General features: G+C 45.2%; 1 protein-coding gene across 2 annotated transcripts; it reads left to right on the plus strand.

Moving 5' to 3' along the window:
- Positions 1–462: 462 nt before the first annotated feature.
- Positions 463–25266, plus strand: Prps (phosphoribosyl pyrophosphate synthetase). 2 transcript variants are annotated; one of them, XM_065454356.2, is made up of 7 exons: positions 463–998; positions 4204–4387; positions 6152–6250; positions 7522–7646; positions 21666–21839; positions 22715–22874; positions 25011–25266. In XM_065454356.2, the coding sequence occupies exons 1-7, from the start codon at positions 577–579 to the stop codon at positions 25104–25106; spliced, it is 1260 nt and encodes a 419-aa protein (XP_065310428.1). In that variant the 5' UTR covers positions 463–576; the 3' UTR covers positions 25107–25266. The 2 variants fall into 2 exon arrangements, with proteins under 2 accessions (XP_065310428.1, XP_065310429.1); XM_065454357.2 differs by having other exon boundaries at positions 465–998; positions 23911–25266.
- Positions 25267–25985: the final 719 nt, after the last annotated feature.

A 25985-nucleotide genomic window follows, 5' to 3' on the forward strand; every position in this document is an offset into this window, starting at 1 on the left:
TGAATTTTGGATGAAGTGAAAGAAGGAAGAGAAGGTTTTGCAATTTTAATCGTTTTGCGTATCGTATAAATTGCAATACAGGCGTATTTGCCGCGGCTGGCGAAATTCAATTTCTAAACTTTCTTGGCAAAGCCTCCCACTGACTTTCAGTCAGAATCTACAGAGCTTTAGTTACCGATAGTACAAAGCGCAACAAGGAAAATTCAAGTTGAAATGGTCCGCTAAATGCCCCATTGCGAGCTTTTAAGATTCCTCCCGCTGCTGTGTGCCTTGAGGCGAGCATGCCCGTTCCTCGATTACTTCACATTACACCGCAGAGAGGGAAAACCGGGTTGTCGATAATCGGTGCAGCTTGAGGTGAAATACCAGTTCTGCAGCAAGTTGCGAAAAAGAAGCTTTAAATGTTCGCGTAAAATCTGCGCCAAAGTGCGCGCGAAAAGCACGCATGCTCGGAACAGCAGTTCACGAGCCCCGCCAGGCACGCGTGCTCCGAGCATGAGCCCTGGCAGGCGCCGCCATCGCAGCCGTAGCGCTAGTTAAAATGCGACATGCGATTGGGGCGCCCGCGCCGATAGGATGGATTACGGCCTCTTGCACTACGGACCAACCCACGCGTCGCCGCTCCAGAGGGCCCCACTTAGACCACATCACACCGAGAGGTGTCACTTCTGCCCGCCCTCGCTAGATGGCAACGGCTCTGCCATGGCCCACAGTGGTCAGTCCACTCCTCCGTCGACGAGCGAGGAGCAAGACCAACTCAAGCAGCGCAAGCATCGCGAGGGCTTCGGCTGCGCTAAGTCAGTTTCAGGCACCACTTGGGAAGCACCCGACTGTTGCGTTGCTTGCCACAACGGAGCAGTCAATTTCTGCCGCAAAATGCCCAATATTAAGGTTTTCAGCGGGTCGTCGCACTGCGATCTCGCCCAGAAAGTGGTCGACAGGCTCGGCATTGAACTCGGAAAGGTAGTTCTCAAGAAATTCAGCAACCAAGAGACATGGTAAGTACCTTCTCCCGCCGTGCCACAAGTTATGTGCGAGGTTGTGTCGTCAAGGGGTTTGTGAGCTCAGTCGGGTCGAGCAGGGTATAGCTATAGCGGGTGCTTGTAATGCGTAATGCGCATGACTTTAGTATCGCTGCTTAGATGCTATACCGGTGTTTTAACGTAACAGAGCAACACGTGTCCCGCTGGTTAAGTGCCAAGGCTTTGCGTTATCAGCTGTTCCTTCGGCGTGCTTTTCGTCACAGCCGAGAAACCCCCCGTTCGCCGCTGACCCTTCGAGCGCTGATAGCGCTCGCCGGCGCCTTATCGTCTGGCGCCGAACTCATTCTTTATCTCCTACAAGTCTGTCGCGTCTCAAAGTCACGACCTTCACATTTGAGCAAAATTGAAGATAAACTACTTGTTGCGTTCTTCCAACAGTCGTCTTTAACTTCTCCGAAGGCGTGCCAGAACCGTTCTGCGATCGCTCCATGTGCTAGCATTGCGCAATCGCTTGTTGTTGAACCACGTTTCTGCAACGGGGACACCACAGGATCGCTGGCTATTTCGTGGTGTTGCTGGCCTTGAAGATCGCGAAAGATGAAAGGAAACTACGTCCGCGTAAACGTGACGCACGTAATTCGCGCGCTCTACCGGCCGTAGTGGTGCCTTGTGTTTTTAAGTGCCGAAGGTGCTTGTAAAATGTGAAAACTTCATATGCGGTCTGCGGCATAGAGAAATAAATAGCAAGCGTACTCTTCGTGCGTTCGTCCCGTCATATGCACGAGCGGGATATGAGTCGTGGCTATGGATCACATTTGCTCAGGAGAGTTCGTACATGTGGGTTGAATGATTTCCTCAATTTTTTTGTTATCCTCGTGTATCAGCTTTCGCTTCACTGCTTCACGTCATTGCACATGGCACAGTAGGATGTATTTTTTTAGTACTCGACCTAAGGTAAGCCCGGTAGCAGCCCCATAGCTAATAGTATGTTTGCAGTGGACTCGCATACCAATTGCTACGACATATAGAGTCGCATGAGAGCCTAGTGAACGATCTAGAAAAGAAATCAGGATTGGCTCAGACCACGGCTCACCACACTTAGACTTGCGTTTACACTCACTGGTTTCAGGTACTGACGCAGTAACAAGTAATTTGTTGCAATTCGAAATTGGTAACGAGATTTGCAGAGAATGTTGTGAACAGTTCTTAAAACTGATGAACTGACTGCTTCTGCCCAAGGGGCCTTTAAAATAAATTTTCTGGAGTGATGAGGATGCCCCAAGGGTATAGTCAGACCACCATGGCCTTACCATAGGTGCCGAAAGAAGGTTAGCTTATAGCAGAGATTATGGGAAGCTTAATTTTCCCACTTTCTGCTGGTTTAAGATAGCTAATTTTGCCTTATGGATGCTTGTCAACATACAGCTTTCTGTCACTGGTTCTAGTCTGAAAATTGAACATTTTGACAAATTTTATGGGAGGTCATGGGATCTATGTGCAGCCAAAGATAGTTTAGCCAGAAACAAGAAGCTTTTATTTTTCAATTATCTTAGAATTTACACTCACAGCAAGAATTGAACTGTCTATGAGCTCCAGCCTAGTGCAACTGTCTGTGTGTAGTGTGTTCTAAGTATTGGCAAGCACTGGCTTCACATCTGCTGATGAGAAGCTGTTAGAGCTGCCACGCAATTGAGGTTTTATAGCCTCCTTGCTTGTGCCCCCATACTCTCCATTTTGTTATTCAACAAATGAGTGACCAGAAGAGATTAATGGTGATAAGGCACTTGTGGCCTTGCAATGAATGTGCACAAAGACCCTGCATATGTGGTGCAGTTTTTGTGGTAGTCTGTTCACATAGTACAGCATAGCATTCTTATGAAGCTTGCATGCAAACAAGCCATTTTGGACCACCTGTAAATTGTAGAACGCCCTAGTTGACATTGCTGTGCATCCACAATTGGGCTTTCACTGTCTAAACTGACATTCTGCTATGCACCCAGTACGTAGTAGTAGGGAAACAATTATGTCGATCCTATGCTGGCCAGACAGCCTAGCTATTGCCTGAATTCATCTTTCAGCAGGTTGAGGGCATATTCCACAAAATCTTGGTAATTTTGTTGGTTTTACTTAGTGACTACAGCTATCGAACTTAAAAAAAATAATTGTTCATTGTATGTTCTATAGTCGGATACAACTTAAAACAGCAGTTGGCAACCAAGCTACATGCACCGCGCAGGGTTGTGTTACTCCGCCAGCCAGTCACAGAAGCAAACAAAATTGTTGTCATGCGACCTTTTCAAAATGGCATTGTACTTGATACCTCCGGAGCATCTGCTGTTTTTGAAGTGAGGAAAGTTTTTGAGCATTGTTGTTGAGCATTGTTTTTGAGCATCATGTCAGCATTCCCACATGCTCCACCCTAATGGGAAAATGAGGAAAGTATGCAAGCTTTTGCAGTGGTTGAGAGTCCTTTTATTGCCCTCGTTTCTTTGTCTGCCTCTTTGAATGTGCACCTTGTGGAGTTGGCCACCCGGAAACCCCACGTATATGCTTGTGCAACTACTAATTCACTTTCATGAATTGCAAAAATGACACCACTTGTACATTCCAAGACACTGCTTTGCACAATGAATAAATGATGAGCTTGCTGTTTCTGTGTGTCAGTCAAGGTCACTCATTTGCACCATCAATGTATGCTGCGTGTGGCCTTCAAAGGGACCTTGTGTTACTTTGACAGACATCTAAGCGTAGCACGAAAGCTTTGCTTTGTTTAGGGGCCAATATTGCACTGGTTCTATGTAATACCTTTAATAACGTGGACATTCCCTGGTAAGTGGCTTGTTAAGATAGAGTAAGGAAAAATGAAAGCATACAGTTTGTAGATTGTCTGGCATGACAGGTTTATTGCACTGGACTGACTGCATACTTGATGCAGTGAGCAAGAAGACAGTTATGACATGCTCCCACATTGCTTTTAGAAGGCCTGGTCTGCTTCTGAGCACGAGATTGCAGGTTTGATTTCTGGCTGCTGGCCATGTTCTGGTTGGGGTAAAATGTGAAAATGCTCATGCATTGAGAGCAGAACCTCATATTGTCAAAGTTAATACAAAGCACTTCTGTTATAGTTTCTCATAGCCCCCAGTAGTTGCATTGGACATTTAAACCTGTAATTGAAAAATAGTGAAATTAGTGAGATCTTAATTTTTCTTTTAATGTGCAGTGTAGAGGTAGGGGAGAGTGTTCGTGGTGAAGATGTGTACATCATCCAGAGTGGATGTGGGGAGGTGAATGACAACTTGATGGAGCTGCTGATCATGATTAATGCCTGCAAGATTGCCTCTGCATCCCGAGTGACTGCTGTCATACCTTGCTTCCCATATGCAAGGCAAGACAAGAAGGACAAGGTAAGGGGTGGCTGCATCATGCTTACTCGCCACATGACTAGAGCATTTCTTTATGCAATCTCTGATTGCTTTCATTATCATCCTTTGTATAGGTCTGTATGTAACTATAATGTAGGATATATATATATATATATATATATATATATATATATATATATATATATATATATATATATATATTCATTCATTTATTCATTCATTCTATAACAAATAGTTGCGAGATGCTGCTTGTCTCATGTCTACCTTATCTCTTAGTATTGTTACATTGTGCTGTAATTTGCTAGTCATGTGTACAGTGACATAGCGAGAGATTTATTTTGGGAGGGGTCCTCAACAGGCTGCAAACACACGTCAACATTTCAGTAAGCAAGATGAGACATAACAACTGCCTATTGCAAAGTCCACTGCACAAAGTTTGGTCACACAGGAACCTGGCCACACATTTCTCACTCCTTCGTCATCTTCAGTGAAGTTTTTTTGTGCTCTCCTGTAATCGGTGTGCACCTGTCGCTACATGTATTTGTGCAAATCTTTGTCTTTACATATGAGACATCGGTGTATGTGCCTGGGAGGTGGGCCAGGCACATGGGAAGTTGTGCGTTCCCAACAAAAAAAAAAAGGCACTGGCCTGTGATCTAGGTGCCACTCACCCCCTTCCCCTGCAAATTTCTGGAATGTCACTCAGTCCACAATGGCTGGCTGGCTTGAGCCTCTCTTGTGTGCTCGCCCAGTGAATGCCCACTAGCCATACAGATGTGCAGTGGCCACATGTGATGTTGATGCATACAATTGCTGCATACAATTGACTTATAAGAGAGCGGAGAAGAATTGATTAGGTGAAAGGCAAGGAGATATTGACCTATAAGGTAATTCTTATATTAGGGGGGGGGGGGGGGTCACTGTTTCCTTGGGTCAGTTTTCTGGTGCACCCAATCTTTCACTGTTCTTTTTAACTTGTAAAGCTGTCACTTAATTCTTGGAAATACACTCAAACCTTGACATAACGAAATTCTCGATATAATGAAGTATTGAACTTAGAGCTTCTTGTCCATAGAAGTTCTTTCCCTGCACGCTGTATGCTTTTGAGTGCGAGTGAAAGCCTGTGAGGGTGAGCTGAGGAGGATGATGGCTTGATGAGTGCAGTGTTCCGCACAAGGTAGTGAAAAGGGGGCTGTGGGGGATGGGGACATAAGCTAGAGGCAGACTATGCATTTGCTCCCTGCTGCCAGCGTTTTTCATGATAATGTTGCAGCTCCCATTGCGGGCAATACTACCAGTCACGGGAGCAGAGCGCACATGGAAGCATGGCTGACTTTGCTTCATATTGCCGATATGAAAATGTTTTTGACACTGCATGGAACAGTATGTTTCATTGCCAACTTTCAAATTCTACAAGATGATTTTTTTTGTCATTTATATTTGTTTTGCCTGATTATTCAGAAAATCTTGTGGCCCCTTTCGCTTATGAAAATCCATCAACGACTGTACTTGTTTGCATAAAAGTTCTGATTTCAGTATAACAATTCGTTATAATGAAGCAAATTGCAGATTTTACCGACTTTATTGTATCAGGGTTTATCTGTATGTATTTCTCATATCGCATAGGAGATGGTACTATAGGAATTGAATCTTTTTATGTCTGTCATGTTGACTTTGTCACAGAGATACTGAAGTGAATGAATGCTTGAATTCATACACTAATGTATGTGTTGACCAGGTGTATTCCATGCCATCGTTAATACAGTTTAATTCTGCCTTTTGCAGAGCAGAGCACCAATTTCAGCCAAGCTTGTTGCCAACATGCTGTCTGTCGCTGGTGCTGATCACATCATCACAATGGACCTACATGCCTCGCAAATACAGGTGCATTGACATGCTCTCTATGATATACTGTTGGGCTGCTTAAATAGTAAAAGTGGAGCCTTTGAATGTTGCGTTGATTACTGTCAGTTGCTGGTCAGTTCCATAGAGCAAAAATTTGGAGGACGCTTAAGCTTCGTCTTTAAAAGTGGAACGTGGTAGCATCCAAAGATCCCTGACTGCTCGTCATGCTTGCTGGCAACTGAAGCCTATGTAACCGTAATGTTTACCAGGGAACACCGGCTGTGAATGCTATGCACGAAGGCAGGCTTTCTGGTAGAAATGTGGCCTCTTGCTTGGGCCGTGATGCGGCGGAGGTGAGAGCCATCTGGAGTTATTGCAAGGAATTGCGTATGCCACACCGTGGCTCCCGAGATACTCGCGTGCCGGCGCGTGCAAATGACAGACACTGTGGCTGGTCTATGAATGGTAGAAATGCTGGAAAAGGGGTTTCCTTGAGTTCTCGTGAAACAATTATGTTATCTCGTATAGTCAAATTACAATCTTATGCTAGCATGTCTTTAGGTTATGTGTAAGTCGTACTTTACAATTTTTTTATGTATTTTGGCTTGAGAAATTCAATTAGTTCAGTAATTTTCTTGTGCCACATGGAGGGCCTGGGCATGGGTGGTTCGAAAATCTTTTCGCTGAAACGACGTCCAACACCGCATTTTCTGTGACATGGGGCCCTTAATGCTATTGCATTAAAAATATGGAACAGTAAAAGGCAAAGTGAAATTGAAATATAAGTTACTATTGGTATGTCCTGGTTAAAGAAAGAAAAGAAATTACAAGTGTAACACCAGACATCACGTCCGTTATGCATACAAAGTGAATTTCTCCAGAGGAAAGAACTGCTTAAATTAAGGTAACAAATTTGCTGGCTTGACTGACAGGTGAGCTGATTCGTGATTACAGAAAGATGTATGACCTGGTAGGACAATATAAGCAGGGGTGCTACGTGTTCAGTCTTTTATCATCCCATCAGTTAGTGCTGTTCTTTCTGTAAACTTGCCAGCATCACAGGTCATAAAGGCTTCTTGTTTGGTTAACTGCAACTTATCATAATTGGTGCATTCTGCTGGTACTAATATAAGTGGTAGAAATGTAGAGGATAACAAACTTGAGAAACTAAGGACACCACAACACGTGATAGGTGTAGCTTCTGCATAGAGTTTAGCCCAAAGCAAGTGATCACAACAGACTGATACAGGGCAAGTGTTTGAACATAAAGTTGGGCCTGAAAGTGGAATTTTAAACTTTTCGCTTTTTAGGGTTTCTTTGACATTCCGGTGGACAACCTATATGCTGAGCCTGCTGTTCTCAAGTGGGTTCGCGAGAACATACCCGAATGGCGCAACAGCATCATTGTCTCTCCCGACGCTGGAGGAGCCAAGAGGTAGTCCTCTCCAGCAATTTCTTGGCCCCTAAGGGGCACCACTTCAAGTGAAAGTTTATTGGACAACAGTGCAAAAAATACAGTTGTCAGGAGCACAGACAAAAAGCACAAAATAGGCTTGACGATGTCTGTACCCCATAAAAAATTCACATTGGCAGCATGAGCAATAGCAGCATTTACACAATGACTACATAGTGCAAAGGAAATGCATGGTAAAAGGGTAAGACACACACACACACAGCGAGCACATCACATTGAAATAAAAGCGAAATGCAAGTGCATAGGTCTTGTTATCTGTTTAGGAGAAATGGCACTCTGTAACCGATACGTTACTGTATCACTGTATCGTTCGTCACCGTATTGCATTTGTGAGGCGGGAATGTGCCAGATTTGTTGGTTACGTGTGTTGCATGCGATATGATATTCCCTGAGACAAGCTAATCTCTCAAGATAGCCAGAGTTTCCCTTTCACACCCTGTTTAGGAGCAAGTAATTCTAAAGATCGTGCACCTTTTTGATTCCAAGAGAGGCAAAGAGAGGCTCAGTGCGAGGGTCAAATCTTGGAATTATTGCACGGAGTGCTTTCTTTTGCAACAAAAAAAAGTTTCATTATATTGGTCTTAGTTGTAGTAGCCTAAACCAGGTGACACTATGCAATATGTGAAAGAAAAAGAGAGTTGTATATGGGCGATTCAATATTTTGAGGAAGAAAGAAGTGTAATCTGGTGAGGATGCCAGCAACATGAGCAAGTTTAGTAGCGAGCCTAAAGCTATGAATATTCCATGTTCAATGTTACTCAACTATAGCTCCTAGGGTTTTGACTGATGGAGCAACATTAAGGTAAGAATTGCCAAATTTTAAGGCACTCTCAATGTTTACCTGACAATTTCTGTATTAAAGAAGAATACCTTGGTTTTGGTAGCATAAATTAATAGACAGTTTGATTTACTCCATGCGTCTAATTTACTAAACTTAGTGTTTGCATTGTACACTAAATCTTCTGCGTCTGTCTAGGTGAAGAATAAGCTGGCGTTGGCGTTGTCTGCATAGATTATAAACAGTTTTTTGAGGTCAATGTTTACCATGTCATTTATGTAAAGGTTAAATAAAAGTGTCCCTAGAATACTTCCCTGAGGTATACCTGACGTGACTACGAGATTGTCCAAAGCTTCATTAATATATATTATAACCCTCTGATGGCGAAATTTCAGAAAGCAATTGATTAAATCTAAAAAGACGCCCCTGAATCGGTATATTTCGAATTTCCTTAACAAGGTTTCATGATTATCCGATGGAGAAAGCGTTCGAGAAATCCATGAATATCCCCAGTGTTAGTAATTTATGCTCAATGACGTTTGTATAAGAAATTCTTTTTGAGTTAGGAGTGCCAGCTCAGCGGAGAGCCTTTTCCTAAAGCCAGACTGACTTTGTTATTAGGCTGTGCTTGCCACAAAAAGATGTCATGCTGTCTTTAATTTTTCGAGGCCTTTAGAAAAATGGTAGAGAATCAACACGGGCCTGTAGTTGGTTAGATTATTTCCATTTCCGTCCAGGACACTTCCCTTGGCTAATTGCATTTTTTGCGGAAATGTCCCATGCATGAAGATTAGGTTGAGGACAGGGCAAAAGATATCTAATACATACCTAACTGGTCAAATTTGTAAGTCGTCAATGTGTCGCAGCTTCTCGTGTTGCGGAAACTAGAAAACACATGGAACACTCCTGTCGGATTAGTGACCTTTAGGAAAGCACTTTCACCTTGCTTGCATATAATCCAAACAACCTGTATCAGGAGCAGGTGTGAGACTGGGCTAGTTGGTATTCCATGCTGAAGTGACTAGCGCAAGAGTGGACACTGTGGGAGGCTGCCTTAGGCCTTGGCGCGGCCGTGCTACGCTCTTGTTTATTTGTGATGACGATGTTGACTTGCATGATTGTAACTGATTCTGATCAAGTGTGCGACAGTATATATACATACCTTTTTGTAATAAACACCAGTTGGAAGTTTACGCTTGTCCTTGTCGCCTTTTTAGTGTCTCTAATTGAGAGCGACCGGCGAGCAGCCGAGCAGCGGTGAAACTGAAACTTTATTGTACGTGACTTCCACGCCGTGGGGGCCGGCGCCGCGAACATAAACATCCGCTCGTTGTGCAGACGCTCACGGCGGCGGCGGCGGCGGCGGAATCGGATACACTACAGGGCTCCCCCCCGTAGAAACAAAGGTCGCTGCTGTCGCGCTGATGCCCAGGACACGTGTTTGCTCACGGGGCAGGGTACGGATGGGGGAGAATCGGGCGGGGAACGAGTGGGGAGCGCAAGAGGAACGCACAAGTTTGCCATGTACGCAGGCTTCACACGGTCGATTGAAATCACGTTTTTACGGCCGTTCACAGAAACAGTAAAAGTCTTTTCTCCGCGCTGCAGCACTTCGAACGGGCCGTCGTACGGTGCAGTGAGGCCGGGTCGGATGCCTTCGCGGCGCACGAAAACGTGAGTTGAGGCAGCTAGGTCTTTGCTTACGAAAACGTCGTAAGTGGAGCGCTGTCGAGGTGATGTAGGTCGCAAGCGCTCAAAGAGCGACCGAAGTTGCTCAACGTAGGCAGGAGGCGAGAGGTTGGGGACTGCAGGTGGTGCGAAGAATTCGCCGGGTAGACGTAGTGTCGTCCCGTAGACCATTTCGGCAGCAGTACACCCGAGGTCCTCTTTTATGGCCGACCGAATACCTAGTAGAACTAGCGGCAGGTCGTCGACCCATGAAGTTCGAGCGTCGTGGGCGATGAGGGCGGCTTTCAACTGGCGGTGAAGCCTTTCCACCATTCCATTTGCTGACGGATGGTATGCAGTTGTGTGGATGTGGCGGATGCCAAGAATGCTTGTTAACGCTCCGAAGAGCTCACTTTCAAACTGTCGTCCGCGGTCGGTAGTTACCACGCTGGGGCAGCCGAAACGAGATATCCAACCGGCTACGAAAACGGATGCCACGGTTGGCGCCATAATATCGTGTACGGGAAACGCTTCAGGCCAGCGCGTGTAATAATAATAATATTTGGGGTTTTACGTGCCAAAACCACTTTCTGATTCATCCATTGCGTGAGCTTGCTACGTCCGGGTCACCAAGCTATAGGGGCGCGAAATGCGTCCGCTATAGACAGACGCGCGCAGAGAGAAGCGAACGAACTTTGAGAGCGACCGGCGAGCAGCCGAGCAGCGGTGAAACTGAAACTTTATTGTACGTGACTTCCACGCCGTGGAGGCCGGCGCCGCGAACATAAACATCCGCTCGTTGTGCAGACGCTCACGGCGGCGGCGGCGGCGGAATCGGATACACTACACTAATGTTAACTAATGAGTCAAAAAAATTAAGGCTATCACATAGTAATTTTCTGGAGGTTGCTATACCATCTATATCTATTTCATGAGTAACTTGTGACCATACCGGCCTATGATCAAGTATCAGATTCAGCTGCTGCCAATTAGCATCACTGCGTTTTAAGGTTTCGCTATTAAATAGATTATGAAGGTATTCTTATTGATTGCCTGAGGAAGCTTGTTACATTATTGCAAAACGTTTTGAACTCTCTTAAATCATTGAAACTGCGAGCTTAAATAAAGCATTTGTAAAGGGCACCTTTCTGCTTTGTTAAGCCTAACATCTATTTGTTAGCCATGGCTTTTTTGCCTCTTTTTTTTTAATGTAGCTCCTTAAAGGGGAAATATTCGAAATATGCTGACTTAAAGCTAGGTAGAAGCTCGTTATAGGCATCATTAAAGTCACTTAGTAGCAGCAAGGTTTCTCAGTTAATTTTTGCTATATGATTGCAAAACTGTTCAACACTTTGTAAGGGTTAATGTCGTGAAATGTTCGGGACCTATGGGGCTCCTGCTTTGCCCAAGGGGCGCTGCGAAAATGGTGCTAAAAAGCGCCCTCTGTCCTGAACTGAGTAGTACCAAGCTCGGTCGTCTGCTTCGGAAAGCACGTCTACAATATGGACCCGCCACTTTCGGTTATGTTGTACCATGGCTTGCAGCGAATATTGAGCGCCGAAGATTTTTGCAGGGGTGGTACGCTGCGTAAAGGCAAGAAATTATGCAACGCCGAATACGTGTACGCCGTTCAAGAAATAAGGGGCGAAGTTTTAGCGCGGTGTCAATCGCAAGTGAAGCAAGTCGCGTACGAATTAGTTAAACTTCGGGTAAGGTTTGCACGCTGCTAGATTCAGGCACACAAACGTGAGGAAATGCTTGCCATAAATGAATTCACAGCAGCGATAAGCAGACATCATGTGTACGGAACTGCTCGAGCGCTCGACGGTATGCGCCGCGATGGCAGCGGTCTTTCCGCATGCCGCGACGTACGAACTGCTCGAACGCACGATCGTATGCGCCACGACAGCAGCTGTCTTTCAACATGCCGCGAAACGGCAGGCCTCCTGCAATCTTTGTTGACTACATGCCGCTAGACAAGTAGTTATGCCTGCGCTGTAGTAGCGGCCATCTGTCCCTTTAGCCACTGATAAATAACTGATACAATGGATATGAGCTCGCAGTAACAAACGTGCGAGGAGGAGGAGGAGGAGGAGAAACATTTATTTTAAAAAATAAAAGAAAGGACAAGCAGATGTCTTTCTGCTTGTGCGGGAGGCGCCCTTAGTCCAGGGCTCCTGCGGCTCTTGCTGTCTCCCGGGCCCGCCGCACCAGTTGCTGCTGGTTACGAGGGTCCGAACTAGTCAGCACGGCCTCCCACTGCTCAGGTGTGGGGTTGTGTATTTGTGGGGCCGCCTTCACGTTGGGGCACGCCCATGTGGTGTGATATAGGGAGGCGTAATCATTACAAAAAGGACATTTGTATGAGTATAGTGTAGGGTGGATTGCGTGTAGTCTGCTTAAATGTGGGTATGTATTGGTTTGTAGTTGTCTCCATGTTACGGCGTCTTCACGTGAGAGGGTCTTGTGTGGAGGTGGGTATTGTCGTCTGTTCAATCTGTGGTGTTGTAGTATGGCGTTGTATTGTAAAGGTACGGGCTCCATGGATGCGTCCGTATCCCTCTCTTGTGGCGCCCGGGTGGCATGAGCTCGGGCTACAGCGTGCGCACGCTGATTTCCACGGAGGGACTCGTGTCCTGGAGTCCACACTATTTCAACGTCCGGGAATGCGGAGGCCTGTTTGAGGAGTCGGTGGGCGATTGAAGATATTCGACCTCTCGCGTAGCTACGGCAAGCTGCCTGGGAGTCGGTAATAATTGTGATGTACTCGTTGGTCAGACTAGAGGTGATGGCCAAGGCGATGGCTGTCTCCTCCGCTACGAGGGCGTTGGCAGTGCGGACAGTCATCGACACCACCTCTTGTAGGTTATAGTCGACAACGCACTGCAGCACGAGCTCGTGCGCTGCTCGCTTGATGTAGCTTTTAATGACAGCGCTCGAACATCGATGTGCTGCAATCAATACTAACTTGCTGCGCTGCCTCAGCGTGCTGGCTTGAGGTCAAGGATGAGCATATTTAACTCTCTAACCTGTGCTGCTTGTTGTAGGGTAGTGAATTGTCACCAAATCAGCTTGACCGTTTGTGGTCATTTGCACACACCTGGTCACTTCACCACTTCGCACCAGTCGAATTATTAATTGTCGCTGTGGCCGGGTCTCGGACCGTGAATCACCAGCCATGCCTGCTCCTATGTAGGTCTGCAGTCGGGACTGTAGGTGCAAAAGACCGAATTTTAGAACGCAGATAATCAAGCAAGCTTCAAGACAGGCGAAGCAGTCAGCATGGCGCGAAGTTTCACTTACCCAGCACGACGAACTGGCAGTTATCCAGCGCGCCTGATGCTCTGCTTCTAAGGCCTTGAAGGAAAACGGTAGAATCTGATGTTGGGATTCAGGCCTTCTTGTTCATGGCAGCCCACGACGCAGCAGTAATGACGGTGAAGCTTTTTCAAGGCTGAGCTAGGTCTCTCCGGATTGGCGTCGCCGATTCCTTCTGCTTCCAGCATTACGTCCCACGGAGAGCCCATTTTCGTTAAGCTATAGGCTGCGGCCAGCTCGCAGCGTGGTCGACGCGGTCTGTGAGAAGGGACGAGCCTTTTTGCACTCGCAACAGGGCAGAAAAAAGTGCGAATCGACGCAAAGCTCGGGCTGGAAATGTGCTTAGCCACAGCCAGGACTCAATACTACCCAAGCTGGTACTACCCAGATAACGTTTCTCGCCGCCACCAGGCGCCACTACTAGATTTAGTAGTTGCGGATGCTGCGCATTCTCTTGCTATCGGCAATATGGACATGTGGTCACTGGTGGCACTGCTAATTATGCCAGAATGTACGTCTTGTGAATCAATATTAGTTGAATGTGTCCAGAGGTGTTCAGGAGCTGTGTTGAACGCTCGTGAAGATGGATATGGTACTAGTGCAGACATTAGATTCTAATAATTGATTTAGTTCACTTGCTTGCATTGAGTATGTTAATATTAGGATCACCATCTAATATGACAATGTATTTTCATTCACCCATCTTAACAGTCCATCCAATAACCTTTAGAATGGCGATATACAGCTAGAAGGGGGACGATGTGCAACAGGAAACGTATTCTTTTTGAAACAAGTGTTAACACTTCAAAGTTTAGTGGGTTTAGTAGAAGTTCTCAACTATATTATACTTTAAGGCATTGTTTGCCAATAGGAACACACAGCTTCCTCTTCCAGAAGAATGATTCAAGTAATAACTGTTATAACCAGGAATATCCGGTACTTTGGCCTCGCTCTGGTACCATGTTAGGTCCTTATAACGTCAAAGGTAAATCCAGAAGAAGAGAGCAAAGTGTCAAGTTTATTGCGAGCAGACTGCACATTTAAGTGGGAGAAAGATAAGCGTTTAGGATTGCACTGGTAAGCATCATCTACTTCGGACGGTGTCAGCACCATGGCGGAGGCCTGTGATGCAGCAAGGGCAATGAAAACTACATTATTCTATCCTGTCAAGATCTTCCATGCATGTTACCAGAAGCACTCTTGAGTCATCTGTTTTTCTGTAAAAGATTTTTCTGCCCTTAGTCCATGCATGTTTCCCTTGCCTTGCCCTCTTCCTTTCGATTACGTGTGCGAGCCGCTTTTTTAGTTCTCGGCATAAGTGTTCACTGACGGAGACTGGGGTGCTGCCCTCGAAACCAAAATCAGAGATAGAAACAAACTTTTTGCTAGCTTTTTCAGTGACAGCATCTCGTTTTGCATGAGAAGTGAACTGTACTACCATGTAAGGACAGCCTCCATCCTCTCTTCGCACTCGGTGACAAGAATCTACATTAGCCTCAGTTATTGGTTCAGAGATGGCATCACCCAGTTGTTTTAGGCTTGTTGATAGGGCTTCAGGTTTAGTGGCAAGAGCACCCTTGATTTCAATAGATTTCGCGAGTACTGTTCCATATTGGTTAATTTTGCCTTGGCGGCATTCAATCGCTCCTCTAGTACTCCGTAGCCTAAAGAAAGAGTGGCATTTTCTCTCCTTAGAGCAGCATTTTCTTTTTCTATCTTTGAGTACTTTGTGGTTATGGTGTCAAATTGAGTGCTCAAGAAGTCTATCGAGTGCTTCAATTTTTTGTGAAGCTCCCTCTCCAGAGGTCGCTTACCAAGAAAGCGTTCTCAGCATTTGCTTGCTAGGTTGTCCTTGGTTTCCTAAGGATACAATTGTACAATGAAAACGTTCTTTAGCTTTAAACAGTTAGCTAGTGCTTGTCACGATTAGCTGATATAGAAACCCCACTGTGGTGTTGCCACCCATCTAAGCCTCTTCTCATGGTAAGACTGACCTTTGACATTTCAGAAGTGCAATTGATGAACCCTGCATATCTGAATACTACTACTACTATATAATATGGTTAAACCTTGATGTAATGAAGCTGGTACAATCTGCAATTTGCTTTCTTATATCGAAATTTAACTATATTGAAATTTAACCGTTTATGCAGATAAGTACTGTTGCCGATGGATTTTTCCTACACAAAAGGGCTTGCAAAATGTTCCAAGTTATTGGGCAGTAAAAAAACACTAGGATAACAAATTTGTTCAATTTCAGAGTTGGTGACAAAAGATACAATTTCATGCTGTGTCGATGATATTGTCACATGAGCAGTACGAAGCAAAGCCGGCCACGCTTTCGCATCCACTCCACCCCTGTGACTGATAGTGTCACCACAGTGACACTACTATCACGCAAGGCGCAAGTCCTATGGGAGCAAGAAAATAAATTACAGTGAAACCTCGTTAAACCGTAGTCGGCCGGAGCTGGGAAAAAGTACGTACTAAACGGTAGTACTGTTTAAGCGAAATAGCATGAGATCGCCTACTTACCTGTCGAAAACGGAACTCGGAGAGAGTGCGATGAAAGGGAAAAAAACATGCAGTATTTATTCACTTCGCGGGACGTAAGTGTTATTTTCGTTTGATGTCGCGATGGCCTAGCACGACGACAGCGGCCTCAAACTTTCTGAAGCTGCGTGCCAGCTTCTCAGCCAGCCCCCATACCCCCCTCCTCTCGGCAAACACTCGCACGGCAGATTCCTCGTTGGCGTTACGTCCGTGCACGCGGGCAGTAGTGCTGCATAAGTCCCGGGGCGCCTTTTTCATTGCCGGGTGCCGGAGTTCGGAAAACTTTTCATTTGGAATAGTTACGTTATCGCGCCCCTGTTCTCCTTGCGACGATCGCATTCATGAGGCTGACGTAACACGCAGCTTCTGCCACTGTTGGGCCTGAATAGCCCGTGCTGTCGCTTTCCGTGTCGTCCTCATCACTGTCGCTAGTTGACACTTCGGCAACAACAGCGGCAACGATGGTGAAAAGTCGAACCTCGTAGCCGACATCTCTTCGCGGTCGCAGCAGCGCTGCCGAGCAACTTCGCATTCCAAATGCCACACACTGTAGTCAACAGCAGATCCATGTCGCGGGCCAGCGCCGACTTCTTCGTGTCACGTTCGACAGCACGGACGATGTCTGATTTTTCTTCTATGCTGAGCACCCGGTGTCTTTTTTATCCTAGCTTCGGCATGACGCGAGTCCTCGCTTGCACGACGCCGCAACGCTCTCTGGCACGGCGTCCATGCGGCGTCGAAATGATGTTGATGTTGATGCGGCTTCACGTGCAAACGCACAGGGCGCTTGGAGGCCGTTGTACCGATCTCTGAGGCTTGTTGTTCTGCCGGGCCGCCCGATGGAGACGACGCACCGCCGTGTTCGCGCGACGAAAAGTGGAAACGCTACGTTTTAACCGATGCGTACGCAATAGGCTGGTGCGGTTTATGCGGATACAAAATACATTATGTTCAATGGCCGCTGAGTCGGGGAATTGACTTTACTACTTTTAAACCGAAACTACTGTTTAAGCGGGTACGGTTTAACGAGGTTTTACTGTATTAGCAGTGGCACCTGATGATGTCAAGCACAAAAAACTTGGCTGTTGAATCTACCACTTCAAGCTGCACCACAAAGGGGCTATAATTGGCTTTTCAGTGTTCTTACTTATCATGGCCTTCACCTGCTGAAGAAACAGAGCCACCTAAATGGAATCTGATCCTTGGGAAGATAATTGCCCATAAACTGTTGTCTAATTACCACAAAAGAAAGGCTTTGGTGACATTCATGAAGGTTCTCATTTAGAAGTTGCTGGAGTCTGCGTGCAAGGTGACCAAGACAGCGTACGGAGTCATCTCTTGTGGCCAACTGGAAGTTGATATTCTGTAATTGTGCTAGATAGGCGACGGAGTTCGTGGATGACGAAGTTAAGTGCCAGGACAGATCGATAATGTTTATGGCGACTCGAAGCCGTGTCTTCAAATACCTTACGCCCGCTGTGCATCTTGGGCAGTGGCATATTTGTTAGCATGCAGCCTTTTTTATTTTATTTTAACAAGGAAACGTGTAACATGAAAACGTGCCTATCACATTGTGGTTGGGACAAAGTGTTGCAAGATTTTGCTACCAGTGTTGTTGCTGTCATTAATGTCTCTGGCAAAACTTGGTATTCAGTGAAGGTTAATAGATTTACGGGCAAGCTAGTACTCTCTGTTGCTGTTAGCATCCACCCCCCTTGGCGTGGCATGTCGTGGTTTTGTAGTTTTGCAGCAGATGACACGGCAGCAGCCCTGACTCTTGATATCAGTCATTTTATGTCAGAATGGCAGCAAATGTCATTCGGAGAACTTGTATACATACCCCATCTCGCAAGTTGTTTGCAGCACTGTGCAAGCTGCAGGACTCTTTAGCCAATAGGAAGGCCGAATGCCCCTTGAGATATGTTCTCCCGCACCCCGGTACCTGCTCAGTGGCTCCTAAATTTGTGGTATATGAGGTGCATGCACAAAGGTCCTATAATGTGACATATGTGTTCTTCTAAAGGGGAGAGGGTGTAAGGCGGGTGGGTGAGGCAACGAGGGAAGGTGTGTTAGCGTGTCGAATTGAGAATTTAGAAGAACCTCACCTATATATACTGTGGCAAGGAAAGCATACGTCACCTTGAAGAAGACAAGCCCACTTGTCGAAACATTGGCTCCTGCTTTCACCTTGTTCTCGTTTTGCTCATCGTTTTGAATTTACATCTCCAGCATTCCCCGTGTTTTTCCTGGATATCGCTATAGTGTATCTTGTATCAAGCAAAAATAACTCTTCCTGCCATTATTCAGACAGATATGCCCAGAACTATGTACCGCTGCGCTGTGATATTGCCTGTGTACTCCTTGTGTCTTTGGCAGTGCTGCAAACATCCTGCGAGATGGAGTATAGAGATATCAAATTTTTAAAAAATTTGTGGTGAAAGCACAGTAATTTGTGTGTGTGTGTGTGTGTTCAAGATCTGTTCCAAAAGTGATTCAGTAAAAAAGTGGGAGTTGCGGTGCCACTCTCTACTCTAAAGAAGACCCATTTGACCTGTGAGCCAAACTGCTTTGTGGAAAGTCAGAATTTTAGGTGCAAACTTTTTGAGTAATCTATTTTTAATCTTTGTCAAAATGGAGATCGATAAACAGAGGTAACAAGGATCAATATCAGATTTGTTGTGAAATTGGGTAATAAAGGGACAGAAATTCTTGAAATGTTGCAAGAGGCCTATGGAATGGATTCCCCTAAAGGAACATGCTGTGTTCCGAGTGTGTCCAGTTTTTTCGGGAAGGCTGTCGAGACTCCAAAGATCATGCAAGATCAGAAGAGTTGATTGTTGGGCTAGTTGGTTTTCCATGATTGAACTAGTAACGTAGCGCAATAAAAACAATGTAGACAAGAAAGGTCTTGCTTGTTTCTGTGTTTTTTGTTGCACTGAGTTACTACGAGGGTTGATCCAGAAATAAGGTTCCCATCAACTTTAGAAATAGACAACATTGTTTATTCTCATAGAAATTGATATCATTGGAAAGCTTTTTCTATTCTTCTACATAATTGCCATCTTATTCAACGCATTTTTCTAGACGGTGCTCCAATTTCTGTATCCCAATGTCGTAGAACTCCTCCGCCAACCTGTTGAGGAAGCGTTTCATTTCTTCTTTGACTTCATAGTCGCTCTGGAAGCGTTGGCCACTCAAATGTTCCTTTAACTTCGGGAACAAGTGATAATCACTAGTTGTGAGGTCTGGACTGTACGGTGGGTGGGGAATGGCAGTCCACCCAAAGTTTGTCAAAAGTTCTTGGGTTTGATGGGAGATGTGAGCTCGGGCGTTGTCGTGAAGCAGCATTACACCAGCTGCGAGTTGTCCTGGCTGGTGGTTCTGGATAGCTCGCCTGAGTTTTCTTAGTGTTGCTCAATAACTGTCTGAGTTGATTGTTGTCCCGCGTTCCATGAAATCGATCAGCAGTGTCGCTTTACGATCTCAAAAAACACTGGCCATGACTTTGCCAGCAGAAGCAGTTTGTTTAAACTTCTTTGTGACTGGTGAATCTCGGTGACGCCACTGTTTGGATTTTTGTTTCGTTTCGGGAGCGAAATGAAACATCCACGTTTCGTCTTCCATAACAATGGAGTTCACCAATCCTTCCTTCTTGACACCTTTGAAGAAACTGGCCAGCACAGTCAAGGCGTTTCCTCTTGTGGTCTCATGTCAATAGTCGCAGTATCCGTAGAGCACAACATTTGTGGTACCCCAATTTTTAAGTCAAAGGTCTTTCCACTGTACCGTAAGAACTCCCAGAAATCTGAGCAACAAGTTCATGGACAGTTTCTCCTGTTTCTCCTCCTGTTTTGAAGCACTTTGCATTGGACCATCTCGATAACCGCCTCCGAAACTGACTGTCTTCCACTCTGTTCTTCATCGTGGGCTTCTTTCAGACTGGCACTAAACTCCCTGCACCACTTTTGGACGTGTTGAAAGGACATAAACTTGTTGCCGTACACCTCTGTCAACTAACGATGAATATCCAAGGGTGGAGTTTCTTGGCATGCAAAAAGTGAATTATGGAAAGAATCTCGCACTTGGCGGGATCAACAGTGGGAACCTTCAATTTGGACGGCTGCTGAGCCAAGTATGGGTGGTGTAGTGAAGCACGGCTGGGGGGAATTGAGAGTGGGGGAACAGCTGCGCGCAGCAGTGTTGCCAGATTTCGCCTCGCACTTTCCAGTGTTGCTGGAGCTCTTTGGGAACCTCATTTCTGGATCAACCCTCGTAGATCAATTATGCAAGATCAGGGCGCCCCTTTAGCTTATGTGAAGTTGTGCTTCACATGAGTCATCAATTGTGCGCTTTCTCTTGTGGTCAGTGACTGCTGAATACTAAGAATAATAGCAGATGCGCTCAGTTTGGTAAGGTCTCTGTTCACCGAACTTCTACAGAAAACTTGGAAATGGAAAGGTATGCACCAAGATGGTGCTGAAACTGCTGACTCCCGAGTAAAAGTTGAGATGAAAAGAATGTTGCACTGATTGGAAAGCCTCTGGCAACAACCACGAATTCTTGTAAAGGTTCATCACCGGCGACAGAACTTGAATTTACGAATAAGACATTGAGCTAAACGGCACTGAGCAAGAAAAGTAAAGATGAGTCAAAGCCAATAAAAGTGCAAGAGAACAAAGCAACTATTAGTTCTCTTGATTGTGTTTGACTGCATTGGAATTATGCACTGCAGATTTGTTTCTGAAGGTCGAGCTATCGATGCAGCTTTCTACATGGGGGTCCTGAAGCGCCTAAATGATTGTGTGCCTTGTGCGACCAAATTTATTGAGAGAGACGGGCTCTGGATTCTGCTCTGCAATATGCTCCTGTGCACTCTACATCGGTAGTGTGCACATTACTTTTTTGGCACGCAGTTACATCATTGTGCCAGATTCAGCATCCCGTAACTTTTTCTTTTACCTGGCGCTCCAGTCAACTTGCACAAACTGCAAATAGCAGAGTACAGAGAAGGCCACATTCACGTGATGTAGCGGGATTCCTGAACGGTCCACGTCACTTGACCAAGAGCAGCTGCAGCAGTGAATCCAATGCTCTATCTTCGCTTGGTTTCTCCACGGCCACGCCTTTGCGTTTTGCACAGATAACTGTAGCGTCGTCTGTTGGGTGGCGTTTTACTCACCAACTTCAATAAAGGGTGGTGATTGTGTATGCAACGTTACCACTCCCCGCTCGGAGGTGGGCGAGTTGAATTGCGCTAAAGCTAAACGGGCCCTTAAGACGCCACTTCTCGTAAACTGCGTCTTTTCTTGGCCAGAGACAAGTGCTGCGAGCTTTCTGGAATGGTGTTTCAACAATCCATGTCGACTTAGTACGCATTTGCCTTTAGTGCCCCATTAACAAAACACTACTCCCAAAGGTTCTTCCAGCAATGCAAGAAGGGGTAGCCAGTGTCTAAAGGGGAGTATTTTGAAATGGACCAAATTGATGTAAGAGCTTGCAAAATTAATTTATTTTAAACATACTTCACAATCTTTTGGAACAGGCATTGTATATGATAATATTGGTCCCTCTACTCTGTTACAATGAGAAACTGTTATTAGCAGTATGGCCATGTCATAGCCCCATTCAAGAGTCCTCTTTAACAGTCATGCTTTCTGCACCAGGGTCACAGCCATAGCGGATCGTCTCAATGTGGAATTTGCTCTGATCCACAAGGAGCGCAAAAAGGCGAACGAGGTGGCCAGCATGGTGCTTGTGGGAGACGTCAAGGATCGAGTTGCCATATTGGTGGACGACATGGCTGACACCTGCGGCACCATTGTTCATGCAGCCGACAAGTAGGTGTCTACTCTGTCCACATCGACTCAAAAGGGGGCACTTCACACCTTCACTCACATAATGTCCTGTTATGAAAGAATGGCTGGAAACTCGAGTTGAGTGTAGCAAATTGCCTTGTTATGGCCCTTTTGGGTTTTCTTCTTAGTTTCATACTGATCCGTATCAAGCGAGAACTGTGAAGCACATTTATATCTTTGCGAGTGGTATCCAGATTCCACGCCCAACATTTTCAATGTTTGCTTGCTTGAAGAGCAAGGAAGTGTCCATGAGTGAAATGTCTAGCTTAGTTGGAAAGAAAACAGTTCTTTGCCCTCTTTATTTTGCTTGCCTTAGACATTATTTTGACATCTTTCAACTCACTTTTTTTACTTCTAAAAAGCAGTTGTTCGTGGGAAAATATTTTATGCATCATACAAACACTTGTGGAAAAATCTTTTATGCATCATACGAACAAATACCTTTTACAGTGCATCATGGGCTGGAAGTTTTTTGGATTTTGCCTTTTTGGAGTTTTTACCTATTGATGGTAACTTTTCTATCGCTGTTCATATTTTTGTGTTCCTTACCAAAAAGGGGCTAGTGAAAATTATGGGAATGCACGGGCATTCTGATATCTTGGAAGCAGCCACGCGCGGTTATCAAGTGATCACATGCACTTGCTGGGGGTGGTGTTACAGAATGCATGACAAGCTAGAATAAAGATTAGAGGAACATGCTGTGTAGGGAGGCACCTTGCAGTTTTCTTGGACAGCTTCGTCAAGCAGCTCTTGGTGTTTGGTTGTTCGCTTAGCACAGGTATTTGGTGGCTTCAGTGCTCTAAAATGAGGTGATGCATTCAGCTTGCAATGCTTCACAATCAGATGTTTCTTTGCAGGTTGATGGAAGCAGGTGCCAGCAAGGTGTATGCCATTCTCACTCACGGCATCTTTTCGGGGCCTGCTATATCTAGGATCAATAATGCCTGCTTTGAGGCTGTGGTCGTTACAAACACCATACCACAGGATCAACACATGAAAGAGTGCCCCAAGATTCAGGTTGGTTATTATTCCTGGAGATGCTGGTTGCTGGCCCACTTAGTGCATATCTATGAAAGAGAGGGAGACACAAACTAGCAAGACGTGCACAGCGCTAGCCATGTTCAATGGATGCAGGGCTATGTTTCTGCTATTTAGTGCAAGGGCTGACAAACTACATGGCCTGAAGGAACTCTTCCAGCTGTCAGTGTTGTCCTTGTCTCCCAGATGCTCAACTCCTAAAAAAATGTTTGTTAGGGGACTGGGCCACATACGGTTTATAAAAGAAATGAAAATGCACACGATTCATATGTGAGTGAAGAGTGAAAGGGGCAGTGATTGCAGTGCAGCAGTGAAGGAAATGTATGTAGCGGCCATTCTGGGAGCAAATGGAAGCCCCAAAGGTCAGCGTTGGAACTCCAAAAACCCAGTGCAATTTCTTTGCCATTTATTTGCAGGTGAGTTCATGTCAACCTAAGGCAAGTAGGCTGCAGAAACAGCTAGCACTTTGGGTGTGAACGTAATTGAGGCGCCTTTCGTCAATAGCTTGTCGTATGAAACCGTTGTAGCCATGCTAGCTTTTGGTCCTTCTCTAAGTAGGTTGGAGGTACTGTTACCTCCATAGTGTAACATAGAAAGCATTTGGCAGTATGTATAGGGTTCATCTCCTGTCGAGGTTGGAAATTTTTTGGCTCATGCACCTCCACCTGCAGAAGCTTGGCTTTTGCGAGCATGGCATATGTGATGCTGCTCTCTCTGGTTTGGGTTATGCAAGTATTCGCAACAGCACTAGCAGATTCCAAGTGCATGCACCAGTTTGCCTCGAATTTGTGAACTGAATTGTTTTTTAGTTGTCATTTAACAAAGCCTATCATTTATGGAGGGCAGTTCAGTACAGATGATCCTGCTCTTAAATACTTGTGCATCTTTTACTGCTTGTGCTCACATTTTTTTTTCTCTGAAGATTGCCTCTGTTTCCCTTGTCCCATAATTGGCTTTCAAATTCTTTGGCTCCTCAGTCCAAGTGACATCAGATGCTCTTATTCTGTCTTTGCAGTGTATCGACGTCTCCATGATCCTTGCTGAGGCGATTCGCAGAACGCACAACGGAGAGTCGGTGTCATACCTGTTCAGTCATGTGCCAATGTAAATGGAAGGACAATGCACACACCATTGCAGGTTTATTACCCCCTTTTTTTCCTCCATCTCGCCAAATGGCATCTTGCTTTTGGTGATGATGGCCTTTTCTTTTCAAACACTGGATAATGACCCCCACCCTCCCCACCTTCCAATCATTGTGATTTTCTGCAGAGCTGCCCTCTTCACTTGGGTATTGCCACAGATGGTGCAATTTTCTGTTCCCAATGGGCACCAGCTGTTGTAGGGTACTTTGGAAGGGCTGCCATTCAAGCGGCTTTGAAACAGACTAGCCTGTGCTTACAGCCATTGCCAACTGTCTGCACTCGTGTTGATTTTTCCGTGCCTTTCTGATTAGCCTGCTTGTCACGTAATGTTGGCTGGACTCTGCAATGTGCCCTTCTCGCTCTCTCTCATTTTCTATTCTTGCTTTGTTTTGTCAGCAGAGGCAGCTGGTGTGTGTTAATATAAATAACAGGGTACTGACAAAAGCGAGTGCCATGCACGACAAGAAACCTGGTGGAATTTATCTGACATATTCTTTATTTTAACTGAGGCATATAGTGGCCATAGGTATTCTCCCCATTACACAGTGGAAGAGGGATGGGGTAAGGTTACGTAAACCAGATAATGTGTTTGACTATCAAATGTCTTTTTGCTTTTATTGGAATAGTGCAAGTTTTTATATCACTCAATGATCCCAGCATGCGGTAGCTATATGATGTTTTGTTCAGTGTAGCACAAACAGTTGGTATTTGTGCACAGCTTGCCTTATTGCTTGACAAAGGATGGAGAAAGGAAGGTTCTGCTTGAATTGCTTGCAAAAATGTTACTTTGTTTTTTACCACTCATGCTGAGCATATTTCAAACACGTTCTTGTTGTCAGCTGTGCACTGACTAACATGTCATGTTAAATTGCATATCTGTACCATCACGAGAGGCTGCTGTAGAGAAGTGGCCCCCACTTTGTTGCTTTCACTGTGTGCAATGTCTCTGCTGTTTCCCTTGCTTACTTTCCAGTTGACAGATATTTCAGCACTTTTCAGTGAAGCAATACTGAAGAACTACCATGGCATTTCTTTATGCTCTGTTAACACCGAAGGATCTGCCAAGTGATGCAGAGACTGCTTGCTGCAAAGTCGTTGCCCAGACAAGCAGATTGCTTTGTACATTTGTGATGCATTCCATTATAGTCCAGAAGAAGTGCAGGCGCTAGGCATTCTACTTGGGCATTCTTTTCATATTGTCTTTGGCATTAAATGAGAGTTTTAGCTACTCTGTGAAGTCCTGTATCACTCTTTGAGAGCCGAGTTAGAAGCACTTTTTATTCAACACTTTGAAAAAACGGCAAATAGCAAACATGTCCTTTACCATGAGACCATTTTTCCAACACTCCAATTGTGAATCAACTGCACATGTGGAACCCACATGTGGGCATCTTGCCTACACAAGATGCCCGCACTTCAGCTTTACTGGGCTTGCATGGCGCGAGGGTCTTTGCATACACAGTATTGTACAGATTAACAAATGTGGCCATTTATGTTGAACATATTTGAATGACAAGCTGCACTTGTTAGATAACACTTAGTGAAAAACATTTCTGTCCAAGGTTACATAAATGCTTCTTACAAATTCCTGCAAAGGCACAAGCGTTCTAGGGATCACGCATAGTTTGTGTATGCTATTGCTTTGCCTGAGAGTCCAACCAAGCCCAAGAGACCAAAAATGCTATGCTGTGACATAACACCTCCCCACACAGATATTTTTCTCAAAGAATAGCAGCATCTCGTATGCCTTGCATAAAACTTTATTTAAACTATTAGCATGAAGCTCTTGCAGGTTTAGCTACAATTTTTGCAGGCCTTCATCCATAAGTTACACACCAAAATTTTTGATATGAAAGTGCTTTGCCCAGACATTGTGCATGAACAATGGGAGAGATTGAACTGGCAGTCTTTGTCAAGCACAATACCCAGAAACACAACCCATTGCACA

This window comes from Dermacentor albipictus, chromosome 3 (genome assembly GCF_038994185.2).
Source record: "Dermacentor albipictus isolate Rhodes 1998 colony chromosome 3, USDA_Dalb.pri_finalv2, whole genome shotgun sequence".
In the NCBI taxonomy this organism is placed as follows: domain Eukaryota; kingdom Metazoa; phylum Arthropoda; class Arachnida; order Ixodida; family Ixodidae; genus Dermacentor; species Dermacentor albipictus.